Source organism: Phocoena phocoena, chromosome 1 (assembly GCF_963924675.1).
Source record: "Phocoena phocoena chromosome 1, mPhoPho1.1, whole genome shotgun sequence".
Classification (NCBI taxonomy): domain Eukaryota; kingdom Metazoa; phylum Chordata; class Mammalia; order Artiodactyla; family Phocoenidae; genus Phocoena; species Phocoena phocoena.
Window position 1 is genome coordinate 129,273,711 of NC_089219.1, and position 25,859 is coordinate 129,299,569.

The 25,859-nt window shown below is 37.2% G+C and overlaps 1 protein-coding gene and 1 non-coding gene across 2 annotated transcripts in view; one reads left to right on the top strand and one right to left on the bottom strand.

Annotated features, from left to right (window-relative positions):
* The window catches only part of SUCO (SUN domain containing ossification factor), a 57,791-nt gene extending 41,102 nt beyond the window's left edge, over positions 1 to 16,689 (top strand). Inside the window, exons 18-23 of the mRNA XM_065901422.1 lie at positions 2,333 to 2,420; positions 5,135 to 5,239; positions 6,802 to 6,956; positions 7,550 to 7,641; positions 15,090 to 15,145; positions 16,246 to 16,689. Coding sequence (XP_065757494.1) covers positions 2,333 to 2,420; positions 5,135 to 5,239; positions 6,802 to 6,956; positions 7,550 to 7,641; positions 15,090 to 15,145; positions 16,246 to 16,689 — 940 coding nt within the window. The remainder of the gene's footprint in view (positions 1 to 2,332; positions 2,421 to 5,134; positions 5,240 to 6,801; positions 6,957 to 7,549; positions 7,642 to 15,089; positions 15,146 to 16,245) is intronic.
* A 2,991-nt stretch (positions 16,690 to 19,680) lies between these two features.
* On the bottom strand, positions 19,681 to 19,785 carry LOC136140623 (U6 spliceosomal RNA). The gene has a single exon (XR_010657638.1). It is a non-coding gene; the product is annotated as a U6 spliceosomal RNA (small nuclear RNA).
* Positions 19,786 to 25,859: the final 6,074 nt, after the last annotated feature.

Sequence of the window (25,859 nt, forward strand, 5' to 3'; positions counted from 1 at the left end):
AACTTTAGCCACTTTTGCTGTTTGATTCCCAGAGCACTCATGGGAAAAATTAGTCTATATACTTTAAAGCTCTATGTGGAAATTGACCAGATATTTTTTAAGAGTTTAAATAAGTGAAGATAAGAAAAATGCCAGAGGCCATGCCAGTTTGCTTATGCAGTGATGAAGATCTCAGGCACAGTTCTCCACTTTTTAAGCCTATTTACTTTTTGTTTTTTATTCCTTAAGTATCCAGCGTCCTTAGGGCTTTTCCAACATTTTGTAACCACCTAGGCATTCAATGCCCAGAATTTCTGAAATGCTACCTTTTCATAATCTTCTTAAATTAAAATGCTGCTAATGAAATGTCACTACGGTCATCATTATATCCTAAAAGGGGTTTCTTCTTAATTCATACATAATTTATTGGCAAATTTTCTGTGGGTGTGTTTGCATGCCTACATCATACCTGTTCTTGCCTCTCCCCACCCCCAACCTATTTGCCCCACTAAAGGAACCACAGAAATCACTAATAAATCTTTCTTTAATTGAGATGTAATTGACATATAACATTGTATTAGTTTCAGGCATATAACATAATGATTTGATATTTGTATATATTGCTAAATGATTACCACAATAAGTCTGGTTAATATTATCACCACATACAGCTTTTCTTTTTTCCTTGTGGTAAGAAATTTTAAGATCTACTCTGTTAGCAACTTTCAAATATACGATCCAATATTATCAACTATAGTCAACATGCTGTACATTATATTCCTGTTACTTATTCATTTAAAGTTTTACCTTTTGACCCGCTTCATCAGTTTTGCCCACCCCCACCTTGGCAATCACCAATCTGTTCTCTGTATCTATGAGTTCAAGATTTTTTTCCTTTTAGATTCCACATGTAAGTGAGATCATACAATATTCATCCTTCTCTGTCTAACTTATTTCACTTAGCATAATGCCCTCAAGGTCCAACCATGTTGTTGCAAATGGCAAGACTTCCTTCTTTTTTATGGCTGAATAATATTCCTTGGTATACACATACCACATTTTCTTTATCTATTCTTCTATTGATGGATACTTAGTTTGCTTCCAGGTCATGACTATTGTATATAATGCTGCATTGAACATGGGGGTGCAGATATCTTTTCAAGTTAGTGTTTTTTTCCTTCAGATAAATACTCAAAAGTGGAATTGCTAAATCATATGGCAGTTCTATTTTTGATTTTTTGAGAAACCTCCATACTGTTTTTCATAGTGGCTGCACCAATTTATGTTCCCACCAACAGTGTACAAGTGTTCCCTTTTCTCTATCCTCACCAACATGTTATTTCTTCTCTTTTTGATAATAGCAATTTTAACAGATGTGAGGTGATAACTCATTGTGATTTTGATTTGCATGTCCCTGATGATTAATGATGTTGAGCATCTTTTCATCTATTACCTGTTAACTATCTATCTGTTTTCTTTGGAAAAATGTCTATTGAGATTCTCTGCCAATTTTCTTTTTTTAATGTTTTATTTATTTTTGACTGCATTGGGTCTTTGTTGCTTCACGCGGGCTTGCTCTAGTTGTGGTGAGCAGGGCTACTCTTGTTGTGGTGCGGGGCTTCTCGTTGCAGTGGCTTCTCTTCTTGCAGAGCACGGGCTCTAGGTGTGCGGGCTCAGTAGTTGCAAGCACGCGGGCCCTAGAGCGTATGGGCTTCAGTAGTTGTGGTGCATGGGCTCTAGAGCGCAGGCCTCTAGGTAGCCTTTTCATTAAGTTGATGGTTTCTTTTGCTTTGTAAGAAGTTTTTCAGTTTGATGTAGTCCCACTTGTTTTTTTTGCATTTATTGCCTTTGCTTTTGGTGTTAAATCCAAAAAACATTTCCAAGACTCATGTCAAGGAGCTTACCGCCTGTGTTTTCTTTTAGGAGTTCTGTTGTTTCAGGTTTTATGTTCAAGTCTTTAATACATTTTGAGTTAATTTTTGTGTATGGTATAAAATAGGGGGTCCAGTTTCATTTTGTTGCATGTGGCTGTTCAGTTTTCCCAGCACCATTTATTGAAGTGACTGTCCTTTCCCCACTGTATATTCATGGGTCCTTTGTCATAAATTATTGACTATATATGCGACTAGTAAATCTTTTATAGCAGTGAGGAACATAGAATTGATGTTGAGGTAGCAAATACCTCAAGGGACCTCTTTATTTTACCTTTGTAAGTTTTCCTGTATTGCACGGGGTTCAGTAAGACTCATTTTCAGAAATATGGATTTATCTTATATATTGAGATCAGAAGTGTGTTTCCAGTAATAAATTAATAAGAAATTAAAACCAATTTAAATCAATTCTTACTCCATAGGTACCGAAAACAAATGGAAGAAATGCAAAAGGCTTTCAATATGACAATAGTAAAACTTCAGAATACTTCAAGAATAGCAGAGGAGCAGGTTGGTCATCTTCATATCTTATTTAATTTTTATATAAATTTCCATTGAATTTTGTGGGATCTCTCTGGTAAGAAGGATAAGTAATGTTGGTTCACTTTTTCCCTGATAGCTGATGATTAAGCTGTAATGTGATGTTTTCTAGCTGTTAGCATCAGTATCTGCTCAAGAGAAAATTTTCTTGAGCATTATTTGTATTACATTTCAAGATTTATATGTACGTGTATGTGTGTGGAAGTGCAGTGGACTTTTTGGCAACTTTGTTAAACTCTAAAATCATTTGTGGTTTTCTGTGTAGACAGTTTTATTGGTTGCAAATAAACAGCTCTATTTCTTTTTAATCCTTATACCTTTTTATTTCTTCTTTTTTCCTCTTATCTCTTGCCTAGAGCTGTACAGTGATGCAATAGGACTGATAGTGGCCATTCCCCTGTCTTGTTGATTTTAAGGGATTGAGTTCAGTATTGCAGCATTAAATGTGATGTTCATTAATAAGTTTTTATAGTGTGTTACCGTCATGAAGAAATTTTATATTTAACTTTTCTAAAAGGTTATTTGGGACTAAGGGAAGGTGAGGTGAGGTGAGGAGGCCTCAGGTTGCAGTTTAGTTGCATCTTACTCCCAGTTTGTGACATGTTATAATTGTGGTTCTACACACAGTTTTTCCCCACCCCTCTGTTTTTTTTCTTTCTGAAATTGAGGTTTGAAAGTTGTTTACATATTCTTAGTATGAGTCCTTTATCAGAGACAGGCTTTGCAAATATTTTCTCCCAGTCCATTACTTGTTTTGTCATTCTCTTAAACATATCTTTTGAAGAGCTGAATTTAATTCGTTGAAGCCCAATTTACTTGTTTTCTCTTTGCCTAACCCAAAGTCACAAAGATTATCTTCCTCTGTTTTCTTTTAGAATTTGCATAGTTTTAGTTTTACATTTGGTTTATGATCCATTTTAATTTTTATGTGTCACAGAGAATGGATCAAAGTTCTTTTTTTGTGAGGGAGAGGATTGAGAAACATGAATAGTCCTTTCTTCCAGCATCATTTGTGGAGAGGACTGTCTTTTCTCCACTGGATTTCCTTTGCACTTTTGATGAAAATCAATTCATATACATGTGGATTTGTTTCTGGAATTCTCTTCTGTTTTGTTCATCTGTATCTGTCTTTTTGCTTATACTGCACTGTTGTGATTACTGTAGCTTTATAGGAACTCTTGAAATCAGGTAGAGTGAATCCTCTAACTTTGCACTTGTCCAAAATTGTTTTGGCTAATCTGGATTTGACTAATACAGATTTTAGAATCAGCTTGTCAGTTGCTACCAAAAACAAACAAACAAACAAACAAAAACCTGTTTGGATCTTGATTGGGTTTGTGTTGAACTTATAGATCAATTTGGAGAATTCACATGTTAATAGTATTAAGTCCTCGGACCCATGAACACAGTATTTATTTAGTTCTTCATTAACATTGTCCCTCTATATTTTCTCTTTATATTTAACATCTGTGCTTTATGAAAGACTTGTTTAAGTACTTTTAAATAATCTTGTGTATCATTAACACTATTGGAAGTAAATCCTAATTAGAAGTGTTAACCAATTTAATAACTGTAATAACTTATCTTTTAAAACTGTCTAGAATTTCTCAGTGTTTGTCAAAAGTGAGTCAAAAGAAACAGTTTAATGAATCACATTCAGCATTTTAAAAATATGAAGTAGGATAGAAAGTACCACAGTGGATCACAGTGAGGGAAGTAAGTGAAACTTCTTGTTACAGTTTTATACATCCGCCTACTCACCCCCACATACACAGTGGAGACTTAAAGATTACTTAAATCTAAGTTTGAAAAACTTAGGTTTAGAATAATAAATGGTTATGTAGCTATTTCATAGAGGGCCCTAAATTAGAGTGTTAGATTTCCTTGACTTCTTTCTGCCCTCCTTTCCTTCTTCCTAAATTCACTAGTTAGTTGAAATTTTCAGTATAGTCTACCTAACGTAGGTTCATGACCATGAGTATATTGCATAAGTCTCTAAAATATGCATGCAAGTGATATTTTAAATAAAGACATGTCTGTTGATTATAAAAGTTTCTAAAATTCAGAGCTGGAAAGATGGGTGTTTTTGATGAATTTCTTTTCACTGGTTGACTAGAGGATCTGTTGTAGTTTTTTGACTATGTGACATCCTAATATGCTGTGAAATAGAACTTTTAAAACCTTGGTATGAGCCTGCTTGATATCCAGAAACATTCTTCAAAAATTTTTCAACATGTCTTTGTATTGACTGCTTTGGTTTAAAAAAAAAAAAAAAAGCATGCTTGACAAAGTGACTATTCTGCATATAGCTGGTTATATACTGGTTTATACATATGGAGCCCATATTAACTTGAAAAGCAGTTTATTAGCGTCTGTTAGACAATATTCTACATGGTAGCAGTGAATGGTGAAAGGTTTTTTGGTTTTTGGCTTTTGTTTTTTTTGGCTCAGGGCAGGGGAGGAAGGTTGAATAGTCTTAGATTCTTGAAGTGTTTTATGTTTTTTTTTTTAAATTTCTGGTCCAAGTTTACAGTATTCATTCATTAAGAGCTTCCTATTAATATGTCCCCCCCCGCCCTGAGGAATTTAACAGTTTTTCCAGATTTTTTACTTGAATTTATAATGCAGTTAAAGTACACATGAAACACAAAGGAAAATAATATTTATTTCCTCCTTTATTACAGGATCAGCGGCAAACTGAAGCCATCCAGTTGCTACAGGCACAACTGACCAACATGACACAGCTTGTTTCAAATTTGTCAACAACAGTAGCAGAATTAAAACATGAGGTAATTGTTATTGATGGTATTATAGGAAATGGTGTCATAAAGGCAGGCTTCGTATCTAAGAACTTTAATCAAAGAAGATTGTCATTTATAAAGAACTTTTTCAGAACACCAGAATATGGCATTTTAAAGTTTTGGAAATATATTATCATAATCTTTTGGAAAACACGGCTTTCGTAATTTAGGTCTAAATTACAGTTATAAAGCAATTCTGTTAAGCCTTTTGTAAACCATTGGTAGTTGCAATATATACTTCATTTTCAGTTCAAATAGGCTTATTAATTGCTTAATGAAACAAATTTTTCATTGATTTAAGCAGTATTTATTGAGCTACCGGTGTGTGTGAAGCCTGAGCTGTCCAGTTCTAGGTTGAGGCATACAGCAGTGAAGAGTCCCTAGCCTCACAGGGCCCTCTCACGTGGGGGAGAGAGGGAATACATACAGTAAATATATATGACAGACAGTGGGGTAGAGAGTGAAACTTGTGTGTGTGGACTGGTGGTGCTTTAAGTGTTGCTGCTTTAGCTACGGTGATGATGTTGGAAGGCTTGCCTGAGGAGGTGGCATTAGAACTGAGTGCTCAAGAGGAGTTAGCATCCACACAGAGCCTGGGGTCAGAACAAACTTGTTAGTAGCAGAAGTAGGGCAAAGGGCCTGTGACTAGAAACAGTGTAATGTGTTTGGGGTCAGAAAGAAAGCTGGTGTGGCTGGAGCAGAGTTAATGAGAGAAGTAAGGGTAAGAAATGAGTTTAGGAAATTGGCAGAGACCTGGTCATGTAGGCCTTTGTAGGCAATATAGAGTTTGAATTTTATTCTAATCACTGAAAGTCATTGAAAGTATTCAATAAAGAAGTAACATGGATCATCTCATTGAAAACACTTTGAGAAACTCCCTGTTTGTTGCTCTGTAGAGAATTGCCTCTTAGAGACCAGCAAGAGTGGAAGTGGGGAGGAAACCAATTAAAGAGGCAATTGCAGTAGCCTGGGTGAGGTGATGTCGGCTTGGACTAGGATTTTAGAAGTGGAGAACATTGTGAAGTTGCTGAATTCAGGATATATTTTAGAGGTAGAAAGACAAGCCTTGCTGAAAGATTGGATGTGGGACATGAGGAATTAAGGGTGATCCCCAGGCTTAAATCACTGGGCAATTAGTGGTTTAGTTTTGTAAGGTGGGAAAGATAGGTAAGAGCATGATTTTTTTTTTTTTCTTACCAAGGAGAAGATAGTACAAATGAAAAAATGGAACATATGTGGCAAAATGTTAATGATTGAAGAACATGTTAATGATTGGTGAAAGTCATATTATAGTATATTCATTGTATTATACTATTTTTAAAACTTTTCCATAGGTTTGAAAATTTTTAAAGAATGGAGGGGGGAGAAGAAAAAGTAAAACATTGCCTTTGTAGTACATTTTCAAAGAGCATGCCCTGCATTTACAGTTTTGAAGCACTCCGAAAAAAAATGTTTAAAATGATTTGTCCTTTGAACTTTAGATCCCATTGTATTTTTTTCTAATATGGTTTTCAAATTATTATTATTATTAAGCCCTCTTTTCATCTCAGGTTTCGGATCGACAAAGCTATCTTGTCATATCTTTGGTTCTCTGTGTTATCTTGGGACTGATGCTTTGTATGCAGCGTTGTCGAAACACTTCTCAATTTGATGGAGATTATATTTCAAAACTTCCTAAAAGTAACCAGTATCCAAGCCCTAAAAGGTAAGTCAGCATTATATTTCAGTTTTCCTCTTATTTTTATTTTTTGGCCACTCTGTGCAGCATGTGGGATCTTACTTCCCCGACCAGGGATCGAACCCATGCCCCTTGTATTGGAAGCACGGTGTCTTAACCACAGGACCGCCAGGGAAGTCCAGTTCCTCTTATACCTTTGAGAAATTTGAGCAAATAAAGGATACTGAGATAATTTCTTTCCCCGTATGATTATCTTGAAACCAAAATGTTAAAAACATCATTGGAACTAGTGAGATGGTCCTATGCATGCCTGGAAGGTTCTATAGACTTTAATAGAGAAAACACTGATAGTAAGTGTATAAAAACCCTTGAAATGGTTGTGAAAGATGCTTCAATGTGTAATTTAAAGGGGGAGGAGGAGAATAGGTATTCTAATACAACACCTTTTAGAGAATGATCCTTAAATTTTTTTTACATGTGTTATCAATAACTGGAGTGTTACTTTAGAGGTTAGTCCTATGTGGTATGTACAGTTCTCTAGTGTCTGTCTAGCCCCAACTACAGAGTAAATTACATGTATTTTACTCATTGTGCCCAATGTTGTTTTTTCTTAATGTTAGGTGTTTCTCTTCCTATGATGATATGAGTTTGAAAAGGAGAACTTCGTTCCCACTCATCAGATCCAAGTCTCTACAATTAACTGGGAAAGAAGGTAGATTTTTGTGGATATGTACTATGTGTATAGAAATGTGAATCTAGCTTCCTTCTAGCAGAAACATAATGTCAATGTTGTGTTCGAGACCATCTGCAACAGAACAGTGGGTATAAGTAGCCTTTGTTTGTGCGGCGTCAAAGCCACTTTACCATTTCCACACTTTAAATCTATCTTTGTTCCTAAAAGCCCAGAGGGTGGGGTGGGGGGCTTAGTGAAATTAGCCATTGGTAGCCTTATTTGCACATGCTCCTGTTTAGAAGTATTTCTTTTTAGAAAGGGGTGTTTGAGAAAGTTCAGCAGATATGGAAAACCTGAATGTGCTCCCATAGTATCCTGTGCTTATCTGCCTTCTCTTCCTGTACAGGTAGGACCCCTTTTGTCTCTAGTTTAGGTCTTTGAGGCACTTTCCGAAAAATAAATCAGGTCTTTCTCTTTTTCATAGCCCAGGGTCTATAATAGTATTCCATTGTCTAACACTTAATGAATACTTAAATTTAAATGAATGGGTGTGTACTGAGTGGTTGTTTTCCTGTATTAGTACTTTTTATAATTAGTACTGTAATTAGTGCTTATTGAGAGACTTATCTTCATAGCAATATTAAAATAACCAAATTAATGATATATTTCAACTAGTGATTTCTTAATAATCATTGGATTCTCTTTCTTTAGGATTTAGTAACTGAGCAGCATGTTTCAATTGATTCAATCATTTAAGCAATCATTCCTGAGATTCTCTGGTTTACTGTTATCACAAAACTTTACAGACTTAATCCATTACATGTGTGTTTACTTACGATTAGTAAATTTCATTCTAGTTCCTGCCTTTTTCTTTCTCTTTTTTTCTTCTTTTGGCTGATGTGTCTTTTTATAACTGAGTTTTTTAAATGAAGTATAACTTGTACAGGAAAGTGTACTTATCGTATGTGAAGCTTGGTGGATTTTCACAAACTGAACATACCTGTGTGACCAACACCCCGATTAAGAAGCAGAACATTATCTAGCACCCCAGAAACTTCCTTGTGCCCTACACTGCCCATCCCCTCTCAGTATAGCCACTACATATTTTTGATATTGTGAGATTCACCATGTTATTGAGTATAGTTGTAGTTTGTTTACTCTTATTCCTGTATAGTATCCCATTATACAAACATACATTATTCATTTACATTGGATTATTTCAGTTTGAGGCTATTACATATCTTTTGGCGAACACACATCTGTTGGATATATACCTAGAAATGGGATTGCTGGATCATAAGATTGTGTATATGCCACCTTAGTAAATACTGCCACACAGTTTTGCAGAGTGTTGTATGAATTTGCCCTCCCGTCAGCTCTTTTTGAGAGGTCCATTTGTTCCATATCCCTATTAACATTTAGTATTGTTGGTCTTTTAGCCGTTGTGGTGGGTGTATGTGCATTACTTATTTGAGCTGCGTTCATGTGATTAGGAAATATGTTGAGATGTTTTCCCTTCTCAGCATTTCTAGTCTCATTCTAAATTAGGTGAAATCCTATTTTACTATTTCTTTTCTCTATGTCACTCTTCAAAGCCAGATAGAATAGCCTTTTGTACCTGAGCATAGAATTACTTCTGTTTTAAACAACTGTGTCATCTTGGTTCATCTTTACAGCTAAAAAAGTTGAGTACAGTAGGCAGGAAGCTGGCTTTAATTATGATTCCACTGTTTGTTAATTCATTTATTTCTTCTCCTGTTTGAATTAAATCTCTTCTTAAGGCATTTATTATAGTCTACTTTGATTTTAGCCATCCTGTACTCGCTTTATTTTTAATTCTAAGCTCGGTGAGAAGGGTCCATGTCTTATTTTGTTTTCTTACTGTAGTAAAAGGCATGGAAAATTTACCATCTTGAAATTTAATTTGCTCTTAAAAATTTACTATTTAAGTGTATAGTTCAGTAATGTTAAGTATATTCACAATGATGTGAAACAGATCTCCAGAACTTTTCCATTTTGTAAATCTGAAACTATATCCATTAAACCAATCCCTTTTTTCCTCTCCTCCCAGCCCCTGGTAACCTTCGTTGTTTTTTCTGTGAATTTGAATATTTTGATAAATAATATGATTCCTCTTATATGAGTTGTCTTTCTCTGACTGGCTTATTTCATTTAGCATAGTGTCCTCAAGTTTCATCCATGTTGTAGCATGTGACAGGATTTTCTTCTTTTTTAAGACTGGATAATATTCTGTTGTACAGATATAATCATGTTTTGTTTATTCATCTGTTGATGGGCATTTGGGTTGCTTCTACCTCTTGGCTATTGTGAAATAATACTGCTGTGAACATGAGTGTGCAAATAAATGTTTAAGACCTTGCTTTCAGTTCTTCTGGATATATAGTTGACCCTTGAACAGTGCTGGAGTTAGGGGCACTGAGTCTCTGTGCAGTTGAAAATCCATGTATAATTTATAGTTCACCCTCCATATCCATGGTTCCTCCGTATCTGAGGTTCTGGATCCGCAGATTCAGCCAACCACATATTGTGTAGTACTGTAGTATTTACTGTTGAAAAAAAATCCACGTTTAAGTTGACTCATGCAGTTCAAATCCATGTTGTTCAAGGGTCAACTATGTACTCAAATGGGATTGCTGGATCATATCGTAGTTCTATTTTTTGAAGAAACTTTACAGTGTTTGTCATAGTGGTTGCACCATTTTACAGTTCCACCAACAGTGCACAATGGTTCCAGATTTCTCCACATCCTCACCAGTACTTGTTTTCTATTTTGATAGTAGCCATCCTAATGGATGTGAGGTGATATCTCATTTTGCTTTTGATTTGTGTTTCTCTGATGATTAGTGATGTTGAGCATCTTTTCATGTGCTTGTTGGCCATTTATAAATCATCTATGAAGAAATGTCTATTCAAGTCCTTTGCTCATTTTTAAATCAGGTTATTTTTTGTTTAATTGTAAGAGTTCTATATATTCTGGATATCAATCCCTTATCAGATATATGATTTGCAGCTATAGTCTCCCATTTTGTAGGTTGTGTTTTCACTCTGTTGATTGTGTCCTTTGATGGACAAAATTTTTTTAAGTTTGATGTAGTCCCATTTGTCTATTTTTGCTTTTGTTGCTTGTACTTTAAATGTCACATCCAAGAAATCATTACCAAGGCCAATGTCATGAAGTTTTCCTTCTGTGTTTTCTTCTAGGAATTTTATAGTTTTAGGTTTCATGTTTAGGTCTTAATCCATTTTCAGTTAATTTTTGTATATGATGTAAGATAAGGGTTCAACTTCATTCTTTTGCATGTAGATATCCAGTTTTCCCAGCACTGTTTGTTGAAGAGACCGTTCATTCCCCATTGAGTGGTCTTGCCACCCTTGTTGAAGATTATTTGACCATTTGTGAGAGGATTTATTCCTGGGCTCTTTTTCTTTTATTCCATTGGTCTGATGTCTCTTTATACCAGTACCACACAGTTTTGATTACTATAACTTTGTGATGTGTTTTGAAATCAGGCAGTGTGAGTCCTCTGTTTTTATTTTTTAAAAATTGTTTTGCCTATTTAAGATCACTTGGGATTTGATATGAATTTTAGGATGCATTTCAGCAAAAGAATGCTATTAGGATTTTGATAGGGATTATGCTTAATCTATAGATCGTTTTGGTAGTATGGACATCTTGACAATATGAAGTCCTCCAGTCATGAATGTGAGATGTCTTTCCATTTTTTTGTACCTTCTTTAATTTCTTTCATCAGTGTTTTGTAGTTTATACTTTGATTTACGTCTCTCACTTTTGTTGACCAGCCAGGTGGACCAAAATTGTTTCGATTTTTGTAAGACATTTTTATTATAAAATAAGTGAAATACAAAAAAGTGCACAAAACTGAAATGTACAACATGCAAAGTAATTATAAAGTGAACACCTGTGTAACTAACACCCAGATCAAGAAATAGAACAAGGCCAGCACTTTTGGTATTGCTCCTGTAGAGATAACTACCTTGACTTTTGAAATAGTCATATTCGTCATTTTCTTAATAGTTTTACCATCAATGTTTGGATTCCTCAACAATATAATTTGATTTTTACCTGGTTTTGAGCTTTTGATAAATGGAATCATACCATATATACTTTTTTGTCTTTCTTTCAGCATTCTATTTGTGAGGTTCATATACATGATTATACTTCATTTTCAATATTGTATAGTATTTCAGTAACTGACTAAATCACAATGTAGTTATCCATTGTACTGTGTTGCTTACAGTTTGGGGCTATTACAGATAATGCTGCTGTAAACGTTCCCTTTGTTTGTATACCGGCACATAGTTGCATGAGTTTCTCTAAGAATATTACCTAGATGTAAAATTGCTGGATTGTAGGGTATGCTTATCTACGAGTTATAAGATAATGGCAAACTTTTCCAAAGTGGTCATATCAGTTTATCCTTCCACCAGTACCATGAGAATTCCCATTATTCTATGTTTTTACCAGCACGCACTTAGAATTGTCAAACTGTAAAGTGTTTAACCTCATTGCAATTGTAATTTGCACTACCTGATTACTAGTGGGGCTGAGCACTTTTACTTATGCTGTTTATTCATTTGACTTTCCTGGGCATTAAAGGTTTTTGCCTGTTCTTTTACTGGGTTGTTTCTCTCTTTCATACTGGTTTATAGTTATTTTTAAAATTTGGATTCTAATTGTTAGTTGGTTAAATGTTGCAGATATCTTACTTCATGTAGATATCTATTTCACTCTTGAGACAACCTATTTTACATGGAGTCTTTTTTAAAAAAATATTTATTTATGGCTGCATTGGGTCTTAGTTGTGGCACGTGGGATCTTTCGTGGCTGTGCACAGGCTTTGTCTAGTTGCAGCAAGCGGGGGCTGCTCTTCATTGCAGTGTGCGGGCTTCTCATTGCAGTGGCTTCTCTTGTTGCAGAGCACCGGCTCTAGGCATGCGGGCTTCAGTAGTTGCAGCATGCGGGCTCAGTAGTTGTGGCGCATGGGCTCAGTTGCTCCATGGCAGGTGGGATCTTCCCAGACCAGGGTTTGAACCCATGTCCCCTGCATTGGCAGGTGGATTCTTAACCACTGTGCCACCAGGGAAGTCCCACAAGTCCCCTTTCAAATCACATTATACTACTTTGCAGGTAGTATGAATATTTTATAATAACAAAATATTCCTAATTCCTCCCTTCAATCCCTTATATAATTTGTCATTCTTTTTACTTCTATATAAGCATGTATAGTTACATAAGCATACCCAAATACATTGTTGCTATTATTGTTTTGAACAAGTTGTTATGTTATGATTAAGAAGTTTTTATCTTACTTTCACTTACTCGTTCTCTGATACTCTTCCTTTTTTTATGCTGATCGGAGTTTCTGACCTGTATTATTTTCCTTTCTGAAGAACTACTTTTAACATTTCTTGCAAAAGCAGGTCTATTGGCAACAATTCGTCAATTTTAGCTTGCATCTTTGATTTTTTGAAGTTTGTATATGAAATGCCTGGGTGCAGTAATTTTGGCATTTGTCTTTCTTGGTATTCTGAGTTTCCTGGATCTGTGGTTACTGTCAGACATTAATTTGGGGAAATTCTGTCATTATTACTTACAATATTCCTTCTGTTCCATTCTCCTACTCTTGTCTTTCTGTATTCTCATTACTCATATGTTACACCTTTTGTAGTTGTCCTGCGGTTTTTGGGTATTCTTTTCATTTTTTTAAAATGCGTTTTTCTCTTTACTTTTTAGTTTTGGAAATTTCTATTGTCATATCCTCAGCCTCAGTTATTCTTTGCTCAGCTGTGTTCAGTCTACTAATGAACCCATCAGAGGCATTCTTCATTTGTTACTGTGTTTGATCTCTAGCATTTCTTTTTAATTCCTTTTTAGAATTTTTCTGCTTACATTATCTATCTGTTCTTGGATGTTGTCTACTTTTTTCCACTTAAGTCCTTAGTATTAATCATGGTTTTTAAAAATTCCTGGTCTAATAATTTAAGCATTCCTTCCATATCTAACTCTGGTTCTAATGCACGTTTAGTCTTTTCAAACTGTGTTTGCCCCGTTTTAAATGCCTTATAATTTTTTGTTGAAAGGGGAGTATAATGTACAGGTGGTCCCCAACTTATGATGGTTTGACTTAATTTTTCAACTTCACGACGTGTGAAAGCAATATGCATTCAGTTAAAATAGTGCTTTGAATTTTGACCTTTCCCAGGCTAGTAATATGTAGTATGATTCTCTCGTGATGCTGGGCAGTGGCAGCAAGCTCTCAGGACAGAAATGACTTTTGTGTTCCACTTGACTGTCTGGGTTCCTACTTTTCCTTCAATTGTGGCCTGGAATTACTTACTTAGTCTTGACAGCCCTTCAGTGCTGTTAGTGATTTTTTTTTTTAATTCATTTAATTGCTTGAGGTTGATCTGAAAACCATTAACAACCATTCCTAGAAGTACACGTCATGTTTTTTAAAGAAGCAATTTGAATGAGATTAGTAATCTGATAGAAATGACTATTTAAAGGAATCTTTGGATACTTTTATATATTTGATGACTTGCTCAACAAATTTCTAAGACAATGTAAAAAATTATAATTCATTGAATCATGTTATTAGTAGATTTCTGGTACATGAACTTTTATAATGAGTTTGCTACTTATAAACTTCTGCCTACATCAGACTATAAATCATTTACTTTTAGTGGGTTGAATAGGACTGAAGTCTCAGAGCGCCTCTTTTATATGCATATTTATCTTGTCAGGGTAGGGGTGGCATAGAGCTGCCGTGAATGTGCTTAAAGTAATGAAATTTGGGCAACCTAAGGCCAGTATTTCTAATTTACTCACCATGCCAGAGTGTTCATTCATTATTGCTTGATCGCTGATACTGCATATTCAAGCTATTTTAAGATTTTGGAGTTCATAGTTTTGATCACAATAAATCATAGTTTTGATCGCAGTAAATCATAGTAATAAACAATTAGAAAAAACTTCTTAGACCTCTTTTTGTATGTTCCTTTAACTGGCTTTCATACAGTCACAACTGCTTGTTGCACAGTTAACCCATATTTGCAACACAGTATAGTCTTCTGGAAAAATATTCAGATGATCTATAGGTTTGGTATTAGCTTACCTGGAATGTGATTTTTCTCATTACATATAAGAGGGTAGAGCTGGCCCAAACAAGGATCCTTGCTGTGTTGGCTGATAGCTGATAGCCAACACGGTAAGTTAAAAACTTAAGTTATTTGATGATGATCAGTGAAGCCCAAAATAAGAATGGTGCCCTCTCCTAACTTATTGCTTTTGGCTTACTAATTTCAAGTGCATAAATATATGATATATATATATATAAATTCATTGGTTCTGTTAAGAAAATAATCATAAAGGGATAATATAATATTTATAGTATTTAATCATAGTATAATCTACATTTTATGTCTGCTTTTTTTCTTACTTATAGTAGACCCAAATGATCTGTACATTGTAGAACCCCTCAAGTTCTCTCCAGAAAAAAAGGTAACGTTTTGTTTCCTTTTAAGTATATTGGTGTGTTATGTGGGTGTAGATGAAGAAATAGGTTGAAAAGTTTTAATATAACCTTTAAGTGGTCCTTAAACTTACTGTTTATTTTCAATCATGATAATGATGTAAATGTTTACAGGGGTCAGCAAACTATGACCCCTAGGCTATATATGGCCTGTGGCCTGTTTTACAGGGCCTGAAGCCATTTTTAAAGAGTTGTAAAATAAAAAAGAATATGCACAGAGAGTATGTGACCTGAAAAGCCTAAAATATTTACTATCATCTGGCTTTCACAGAAAAGACTTGCTGACCCCTGGCTGATTGTCTGACATGCACTGATAATAAAGAATGACTCAGTGTGTGTGCTAGTCCTGTAATCCTCACATCAACCTGAAGACGATACTCTCCCATTTTTTAAGTGAGAATACTGAAACTCAGTTTGTATCTTCTTTAAATGACTCATTAAATAGGTGGCAAAAATCAGACTGTACTTAGGCTTTTTTGGTTACAAAGTGTGCTTTTTCCATTTTGCCTCTTAAAGTAAGTTGTACTCATTTTGATTAGAGGTAATTGTCTCCAGGTGAAAGAACTTGGCCATTAGAACTTAACTATCTTGTAACTTGGCCCAAGTTACAAGGTAGTATGTGGCGAAGTTAGGATTGAAATAGCCTAGGATTCAATCCTAACTTCACCACATACTGCCTTGTAACTTGGGGAGGGAATCAAACCTGTGAACCTTGGTTTTTTCATTTGGTAACCAGGGACAAAATATTGATACTCACCTTTCAGAGTTAGCAAGTAAGATACACATGAAAGCAACTAGAATGATGTCTGGCACATAATAGGCATTCAGATTTTAGTTATCGCCCCCTAATCTATATTCAGAGGTGGCAGAGAAGAGTTTGAGTAGTGTTTACAAAATGAAAAGGTAATTATAGTATCTGTAAAGAACATAACAGTATGTTTTGCTGTTTATAATACTCTTTTACTTTCCACCAGGAGATGGCACTTTACTCCAGTAGCTCAGCTCTCTGAATTTGGTTAGGTAACTATTGGAGGTCTAATTCCTACCCTTTCTTTTCCTTGTGTTATAGAAGAAACGCTGCAAGTACAAAACTGAAAAAATTGAGACCATAAAGCCAGCACATCCATTGCACCCTATAGCCAATGGCGACATAAAAGGAAGAAAGCCTTTTACGAACCAGAGAGATTTTTCTAATATGGGAGAAGTTTATCACTCTTCTTATAAGGGTCCTCCGTCTGAAGGAAGCTCAGAAACTTCATCACAGTCAGAAGAGTCTTATTTTTGTGGCATTTCAGCTTGCACAAGTCTGTGCAATGGACAGTCCCAAAAGACAAAAACTGAGAAGAGGGCTTTGAAACGAAGGCGGTCTAAAGTCCAAGACCAAGGAAAATTGATAAAAACTCTCATACAGACTAAGTCAGGATCATTGCCAAGCCTGCATGACATAATCAAAGGAAACAAAGAGATCACCGTGGGAACACTTGGTGTTACAGCAGTCTCGGGACATATTTAAAATTAATCGAACTTTTCATACTGGAGACTTTTGTTGTTCTTTGAAGAACAGTCTGTGGTATTTGAAGGGTTTGGGGGAGGGAGAAAATATTACTGGGAAAAGTATTCAGAAATTATGATTCCTGCCTTTTTAAAAAGTAGGTGGGATTGTGTCAATCTTGGTTAGTGAGCTGCAGTTTTACAAGGCTGATCACTTCCTACAAGGACAATGGTAGACATTTTATAAAGATTTTTTTCACAGATTAATTACTGGGACAAAAGTAATTTGGAAGCCCAGTTCCTTGGGTGGGATAGGAATGAAAGCCTAAACCTCTTCCTTTAGCTTTGTTCCTACTTCTTGCACCTTCCCATATTTATGTGCCTTTTGTCTATTTATAATGCCACTGGAAGAGGAGGGAGAACTTTTCCTGTCATTTGATTTCTTTTATAACTTTGTTAGTTTTTTTGAAGCTGCAAACACTACAAGGCTTTAATGTGATCTGCGCCTGGAGTTCAGTAAAGATCAGTAAAGACAGTGTAAAGATCCTAAAGACTTGGCCAACTAGACCTCTGTTTAGCAAACTCACTTGAAACAGACACTTGATGGAATTTTTACATCTGTTATTTTAAGTGGTGATGCTTTTGATGTTATTTTCATTTAACTTATTCACACTAGTTTTCTTTGGTTACTAATACAATGAGAAGGGGAAGAAAAAAACGACAGGATCTTTTCTTGAAAATAACTAGTACTTGCAAATAATTGTTTTATAAACTTACCTTTTAAACACATTTAGCCACTTTTAAGGGTTTTCTTTAGCTACATTACATTTTCAACCTTCACAATAAGCACTAATCCTCCCAACTTTCAGATCACTGTTTTCTCTTACAAATGGAAAATTCAAAGGTTTGTCAAATGAGTCCAGGTCTCATAATCACTGCCTATGTATGTATGCACAGAACCAGCTAGCGAGTTTGTCAAGCCTTGTCTAATTGGTCAAGTCTAAAGGGATTAATTCCTTGATGTTTGCTTTGTACTGGCTACAAATGTGCAGAGATATACATGTGTGATGTCAATGGGTTTGTCTTCGTCTTTTTTCTTTAAAAATAATTGGCAGTGACTGTATTTGAATCAAATGATTTCTTAAGTATGTGTTTGTACAGTAATGCGTGAAAGTGGAAAGTTTCTTTTTGAAAGGGAGAGAATTGACTGTTTTGTGTTGCAAGATTTAAGTTATTGAGCACTTTTAGTAATAACTGTTTTTAAACTTGTCTAATACCTTTCTGGGGGTATTGGTTGTAATGTGACTTATTTAAAGCCTCTTTTGTTTAAGTTGCTGCTTTAGGTTAACAGTATGTTTTAGATGATTTAAAATTTTTTCCAATCTGTACAATTAGCCATTCAGAGCAAGAGGGCCTGATTGTATAGAAACCCATTGAAAAGAGGTCCAGATGAGAGCAGAGGTAGAGCAGGAAGTTACACCATCTGTGTGCAGCATCCAGGGTTGTGGAAAGAAGACTTTCAATATGTAACTACGGAGCTGTAGTGCCATTAGAAACTGTGAATTTCCAAATAAATCTGAACACTTGTCTTTATTAATTACTGGCTCTTCTGTTCTTTGAAGGAGAACTTTTACAAACTTGTTACTCTGAACAGATTTGTTTTTGCCACTTTTAAAGTTAAATACAGCAGCATCCTGTTAAATAATTAATCACATTTCAGCCAACTACAAACTGATTGAACTTTGACAGAAACATTTTGTTCCCTATACAGTCAGAATTTCACCATTTCAAACACTGAAATGAGAGTTTTGAATATTTAGTAGACTACGTTTATGTGCTTTTCTCTTATTAGGTGCCATCTTTAAGACTACTAATTGTTAATTTTTTCCATATATAAACATAGCATAACATTTTACAATTTGGGGTTTATTTTTCCTCTCTGAGATTATACTTACATGAGGGGAAAACATGAAAATTCTTGCCAATAATAGATTTGTGACTGGTGAGAAGCAAAGCTATACATGTGTGTGTGTGTATGTGTGTGTGTGTGTATATATATATATATATATATATGTAATAGGCTTTCAATGTTCCTTGGTAGTCAACTTTATTTTATTTCTTCTAATATTAAGTAAAGCATTAAAACAGTAAGAAATAAGAAGAAACGAAGGGATCTGTAAGAGCAAGAACACAAAGTAAAGTTCTTTTAATTGGATTTTTTTAAATAGTTATATAATTTGAGGAATAAAATTGTTTTATAAGGTAAGGTTTGCACAGAAAGACAGCTGTTCTCTATTCTCTGCCACTACACGTCCCCCACACCCCAGCCTTTCCCCCATCAAGCGTTCCTTGCTCCCCAGCAGCAACCATTTTCAACTCTGTGTCTCCAGTTACTGTGCTTATTTTGCCACTTACTGATTTGCCAGTTTTTGATGTGTCCCCAGTGTGAATATATAAACTTGTCGGCATGAATATGAAGTAGATATAAACTTATATTTGTTAACCTGGTTGAACAAATTTAAGATCACAGTATAATAAGCAACATGTCTATTTAGAAATACGTTTTAACTCTATTTCATAGAACAAAGTTACTTAAAAACCTCATGCTTTTCCCCAACTTTTTAACTTGAGAAATTTCAAATCCATAGAAAACGTGAATTCCCATGCACCGTTACCCAGGTTCAACAATTAGCATTTGTAGTTTTCTTTTTATACATACATACACATGTATTAAACACATTTTTTGGGTGAGCCCTTTGAAAGTTAAAAGATATCATGCTCTTAACCCCTAAATACTTACGCATGTATTTTCTAAGAATAAGAACATTCACCTACATGATCATAATACTAGTATCACACCTGAGAGTCAGTAATTCCCTAATATCTAATACACACTCCATGATCAGATTTCTCCACAGGTCCACATGCATACTCTTTCCTTCCTTTTCCTTTCCTTCTTTCTTTACCAAGGGCCAGTCAAGTTTCACTTGGTTTCATTGTCTAGTTTCTTTTAAAATGTACAGATTGCTTTATGACTTTGCATGTCTTCCTTGTGTAAGGGTCATACTTATTTTCTCTGAATCATTCCAGTTTTAGTGTCTGAGCTACCAAAGTGGCTATTAAGAGCTTCTCTAGTGATGTATCAACACTGTCACTATAAATTTTATCCCAACCCACAAGTATTCATTTATACGACATTAAGACATTTAAAAAAATCCTATTGGAACATGTATTATACTCCACTGCACTATACTCCACTTAGTCTATTACTTTCAAAATTAATCTTTAGAATATTTGTTTACAGCAGAGTTCATCACTTGCATTTGTAAGGTCATACACCCTTGACTACCAACTTTGCATTCCACTTTTTTGACAAATCAGATACTGAAAACCCAAACAAATACCTTCTGTTATAAAACTTGTAAAATAAGTCTTTTTGAGCAAACAGAAGCATTTGTGATTTTTAAGTTTATAAGGGATAAAAACCAAGTTTTACACCCAGAATAGTTCCCCATGTAGGTGGTGTACTATCCCACTTAAGAGCAGGTGTTTAAATCAGACTGCCTAGTTTCATATTTGTTCTCTATCTCTTGAGTTTGGCTTTAGACAAAATCACAATCAGTCATAATCTCATTAAGCATCAGATTTCTCACCTGTAAATATGTGTAACAGCACCTATTTCAGATAATTGTTCTGAAGATCAGTCATGCTTATACATGTAAAACTATCATGTGCCTAGCATGTAGTACACACAATGTTAGCTATTAATGTTTTGATGCTCAGAGTGAGATCTCATCCCTTTGTCTCAGAGCATCAACCAGCAGGTGTAAGACTGTCCTCTCCAGCCTCAGTCTACAACCACCATCCATTAGCAGGGTCAGCAGGGAGCTTTGAGCTGGATGTGCTCTGAGTAAGATTCCACCCTCAGTGCTTCCATCGCAGGCATCAATAAGTCACTCCAGAGCTCTGCAGGGCCCCTGGAAAGACCTTGCTACCCCTTGTTATAAGGCCTTGCCACAATTTTTATGCCTCAAAACCATTAAGGCAAATTTCATATGCCTTTGATTCCTATTAATTTTATCACCACAAGAAACCCCATATGGCTCTTCACATCCTTCTTTCTGGACCCATGTTCCTTCACCAACGCCTAAAAACACTTCCCCTGTGCCCTCTGGAACTCAAAAGCCAGTCATCAGTAAAATTTCCTAAATCTTTAACTTCTTTCAACCTTCTCTTCACCTCCTTATTCTAATTGAAACTACTTTCCTTGAATCCTTTCCAGGAGGTCACTTTTTTTTCTTCCTGACTGCCTCATACCACTCGACCTAGAGGTAGAATAGATGGTCTCCTTAATCTTCAGTGCCTAAAACGCCTCACTTTGTATCTTATATTGACAAACTCTAGCATCTACTCTTTCTCCTTGTTGCAAGTGAACCCCTGTTTTCTCTCACCCTCTCTCATCTTCATTCATGGGGTCACTGTCATTCTAATACTGTTTCTGTCATAATCCTTGATTTCAATGTCTACACATTATTTTTTCTAGTTTCTCACTTCTTTGCCTTCTTTCCCCTAAGATCTTGTTCTCCAGCCTGTATCAGCCACTAAATCCTAGTGTTTATCACTGTCAATATCCATAATCCTTAATAATACCAATTTCAAGCACCCAACTCTGAACACCACCTCCTATTTTTCTAGCTCATGTCTCCTCACACCCTAACTCTAACAATTCTTCGATTTCACCGAATCCTACAGTCCATTGGTCATACTGATAACAGAGTAAAGGGACAAAGTAGGTGATTAAATAGATAATCCCACTAAGGGAACATAAGAAAAATGTATGGGAGACCCCTGTAAGTTAATGATCACTCAAGAAAGCAGGTTTGCCTAACCACAAAACCAAGCAGGCTTCCTTAAAAACAAAACCATGCAATAGTCATGAGACATGCCCTAAAACAATAAAACGATGATGGCTTTCTTAAGTTCCCTTTACACCCTGGTCTTTCTTGTCCCACTCCCAAATCACTTTTCTTTCACTCAAAAGAAAGTTCTCTTTCCTATAGGGGAGGGAAAAAAAATGACACTCTCAAAATATTTTCAAATGAACCTTATTCTTCATTAGGGCAAAGGCAATGCTTCCTATCTTTGTCCTTGACTTCCAAGAATGGGTGAATGATGGACTTCCCTTTTACCATTTCAACTCAACACCCTTAAAAGTCAACAGCAATGGAAGAGGAATCAAGATGGTGGGGCAGTAGGATGTGGAGCTTACCTCTTCCCACAGATACAGCAAAAACACATCTACAAGTGGAAAGATTCACACAGAACATCTACTGAATGCTGGCAGAAGACCTCAGACTTCCAAAAGGGCAAGAAAACCTCCATGTAACCGGGTAGGACAAAAGAAAAAAGAAAAAAAAGAGAAAGAATTGGGACAGGACCTGCACCCCAGGGAGGGAGATGTGAAGGAGGAAAGGTTCCCCCACCATGGGAAATCCCCTCAATGGTGGGGAGACCAGCCTGGATGGAGGGGGAGCCATAGAGCCTCGGAGGAGACTGCAGCAACCAGTTTGTGGAAGGACCTGCACAGATGGTTAGTACCTCTGCCCTGTGCTCCCCAGCCTGGGACGCTTGTATGCTGGTGTGGGCGGGGCTGGGTGCTGAAGCTCGAGCTTCAGATGTCAGACCCAGGGATAGGACCAGGGTTAGCTGCATGCAGACAGCCTGAAAAGGTTGGAGAGTGACAACAGAGTGTGCACTCAGAAGAGACCTGGGCCCGCCAGAGAGGCAAAACACCACTGTTGGGGGGCACTTGAGAAGATGGGCAGGACCGCCATAGGAGTTTCTTTTCCTACCTGTGGGCTCTCAGGCAACAAGGCACCACTTACACAAGTTCTGGGGGCACGTGCAAGCTGCTGCCACCATCTTGGGCTCCAGAGACAGACATGGGCCACTGCCACAGCTAGGGGACCGGCAAGCAGATGCCACTTGCTGTCCTGGTGGGGGGAGTTGCACAGCCCGCCACTACCACTGTGAGACCCGTGGGTGGGCGCCGATTGCTGCCACCACCATATGGGGAGCACGCACAGGCCATGAGCAGGCATCAACTGCTGTTCCTACTGTCCTGCAAGTAGGTAGGTTATTGCTGCCGCTAAGAGACACAACAGCAGGCGCCATCTGCTGCCCCTACTGTCCTGGGACTGCATGGGCCACTGCTGCCACTGGGAGACCCGGGAGCGGGTGCTGATCAATGCCCCCGCCATAGCAGGAGTGTGCACAGGCCACCATGCCTGCACACGTCATATCAAGAGGATAAGAGCCAGCACACACACTGTGGAAAGAGGCAACAATCATCCAAACTAAAAGCAGCCCCTTGATTCCAGACAAGATGGCAGGGGTAGAAGGACGTGAACTCACCTCCTCTCAGTAAAACCCCAAAATTACAACTAACAATTACCATTGACAAAAAAGACTGGAACCCACCAGAAAAGATACTTCACATCCAAAGACAAAGAAGAAGCCACAAGAAGACGGTAGGAGGGGCACTTCCATGATATAAGACAGATTCCATACCCGCCAGCTGGGCAACCCACAAACTGGACAATTATATTGCAGAGGTTCTCCCACAGGAGTGAGTTCTGAGCCTCATGTCAGGCTCCCCAGCCTGAGGGTCTGGCCACAGTAGGAGGAGCCCCCAGAGCACTTGTCTTTGAAGGCCAGTAGGGCTTGAGTGCAGGAGCTCCAGAAGACTGGGGGAAACAGAGGTTCCACTTTTGGAGGGTGCACACAAGATTTTACGTGCACTGGGACCCAGCACAAAGCAGTGACTCCATAGGAGCTTGGGCCAGACCTACCTGCGGGTCTTGGAGGGTCTCCTGGTGAGGCGTGGGTCAGCTGTGGCTCACTGAGGGCAAGGACACTGGTGGCGGAAGTCCCAAGGAATATTAATCGGCATGAGATTTCCTGGAGGTCTCCATTTTGGCACTGAGACCCCAACCCCACCCAACAGCCTGCAGGCTTAAGTGCTGGGATGACTACAGGCCAAACAAACAGCAGGGGGGAACACAGCCCCACCCATCCACTGACAGGCACCTAAAGTTGTACTGAGCTCACAGCCACCTCTAAATACACCCCTTGACATGGCCCTGCCCACCAGAGGGACAAAACCCAGCACCACCCACCAGTGGGCAGGCACCAGTCCTTCCCACCAGGAACCCTGCACAAGCCTCTGGACCAACCTCACCCACCAGGGGACAGACACCAGAAGCAAGAGGAAATACAATCCTGCAGCCTGCAGAAAGGAGACCACAAACACAGAAAATTAGACAAAGTGAGACGGCAGAGAAATATGTTCCAGACAAAGAAACAAGATAAAACCCCAGAAGAACAACTAAGTGAAGTGGAGATAGGCAATCTACCTGAAAAAGAATTCAGAGTAATGATAGTAAAGATGATCCAATATCTCAGAAAAAGAATGGAGGCACAGACTGAGAAGATGCAAGAAATGTATAACAAAGATCTAGAAGGTTTAAACAATAAACAAACAGATGAATAATACAATAATTGAAATGAAAAACACACTGGAAGGAACCGATACCAGAATATATGAGGCAGAAGAAGGAATAAGTGAGCTGAAAAACATAGTGGTGGAAACCACCGCTGCAGAACAGAAAAAAGAAAATAGAATGAAAAGAAATAAGGACAGTCTTAGAGACCACTGGGACAACATTAAACACACAAACATTCACATTATAGGGGGCCCAGAAGGAAGAGAGAGAGAGAAAGGGCCCGAGAATATTTGAAGAGATTATAACCAGAAACTTACCTAACATGAGAAAGGAAACACTCAAGTCTAGGAAGAAGAGAGAGTCCCATGCAGGATAAACCCAAGGAGGAACACGTCAAGACACGTATTAAGCAAACTGACAAAAATTAAAGACAAAAAAATATTGAGAGCAACAAGGGAAAAGCAACAAATTACAAGGGAATCTCCATAAGGATATCAGCTGAATTTTCAGCAGAAACCCTGCAGGGCAGAAGGGAGTGGCACAATATATTTAAAGTGATGAAAAGGAAAAACCTAAAACCAAGAATACTCTACCCAGCAAGGCTCTCATTCAGATTTGATGGAGAAATCAAAAGCTTTACAGAAAAGCAAAAGCTAAGAGAATTCAGCACCACCAAACCAGCTTTACAACGAATGCTAAAGGAATTTCTCTAGGAGGAAAAGAAAAGGCTACAACTAAAAACAAGAAAATTACAAATGAAAAAGCTTACCAGTAAAGGCAAACAAAGTAAAGGTATGAAATCATCTGCACACAAATATGATATCAAAACCAGCGATCATGAGAAGAGGAGAGTACAAATGCAGAATATTGGAAATACATTTGAAATTAAGAGATAAGCAACTTAAAACTATCTTGTATCTATACAGACTGCTATATCAAAACTCCATGGGAACTGCAAACCAAAAATCTACAATAGATAGACACACAAAAAAGAAAAACCCATCCAAACACAACACTAGACATAGTCATCAAATCAAGAGAGGAAGGGAAGAGAAAAGACCTACAAAAGCACATCCAAAACAATTAACAAAATGGCAATAAGAACATACGTATCGATAATTACCTTAAATGTAAATGGATTAAGTGCTCCAACCAAGAGATATAGAATGGCTGAATGGATACAAAAACAAGACCCGTATATTTACTGTCTACAAGAGACCCACTTCAGATCTTAGGGACACATACGGACTGAAAGTAAGGGGATGGAAAAAATGTGTTCCATGCAAATGGAAATCAAAACAAAGTTGGAATAACAATACTCACATGTTTACTTATAAAGTAAACAATATTTTTTTTTTTTTTTTTTTTTTTTTTTTGCGGTACGCGGGCCTCTCACTGTTGTGGCCTCTCCCACTGCGGAGCACAGGCTCCAGACGCGCAGGCTCAGCGGCCATGGCTCACGGGCCCAGCCGCTCCACGGCATGTGGGATCTTCCCAGACCGGGGCACGAACCTGTATCCCCTGCATCGGCAGGCGGACTCTCAACCACTGCGCCACCAGGGAAGCCCAACAATATTTTTTAAAATAAAGACTTACAAGAGAGAAAGAATAATGATTAAGGGATCAATCCAAGAAGAAGATATAACAAATGTAAATATATATGCACCCAACATAGGAGCCCTTCAAC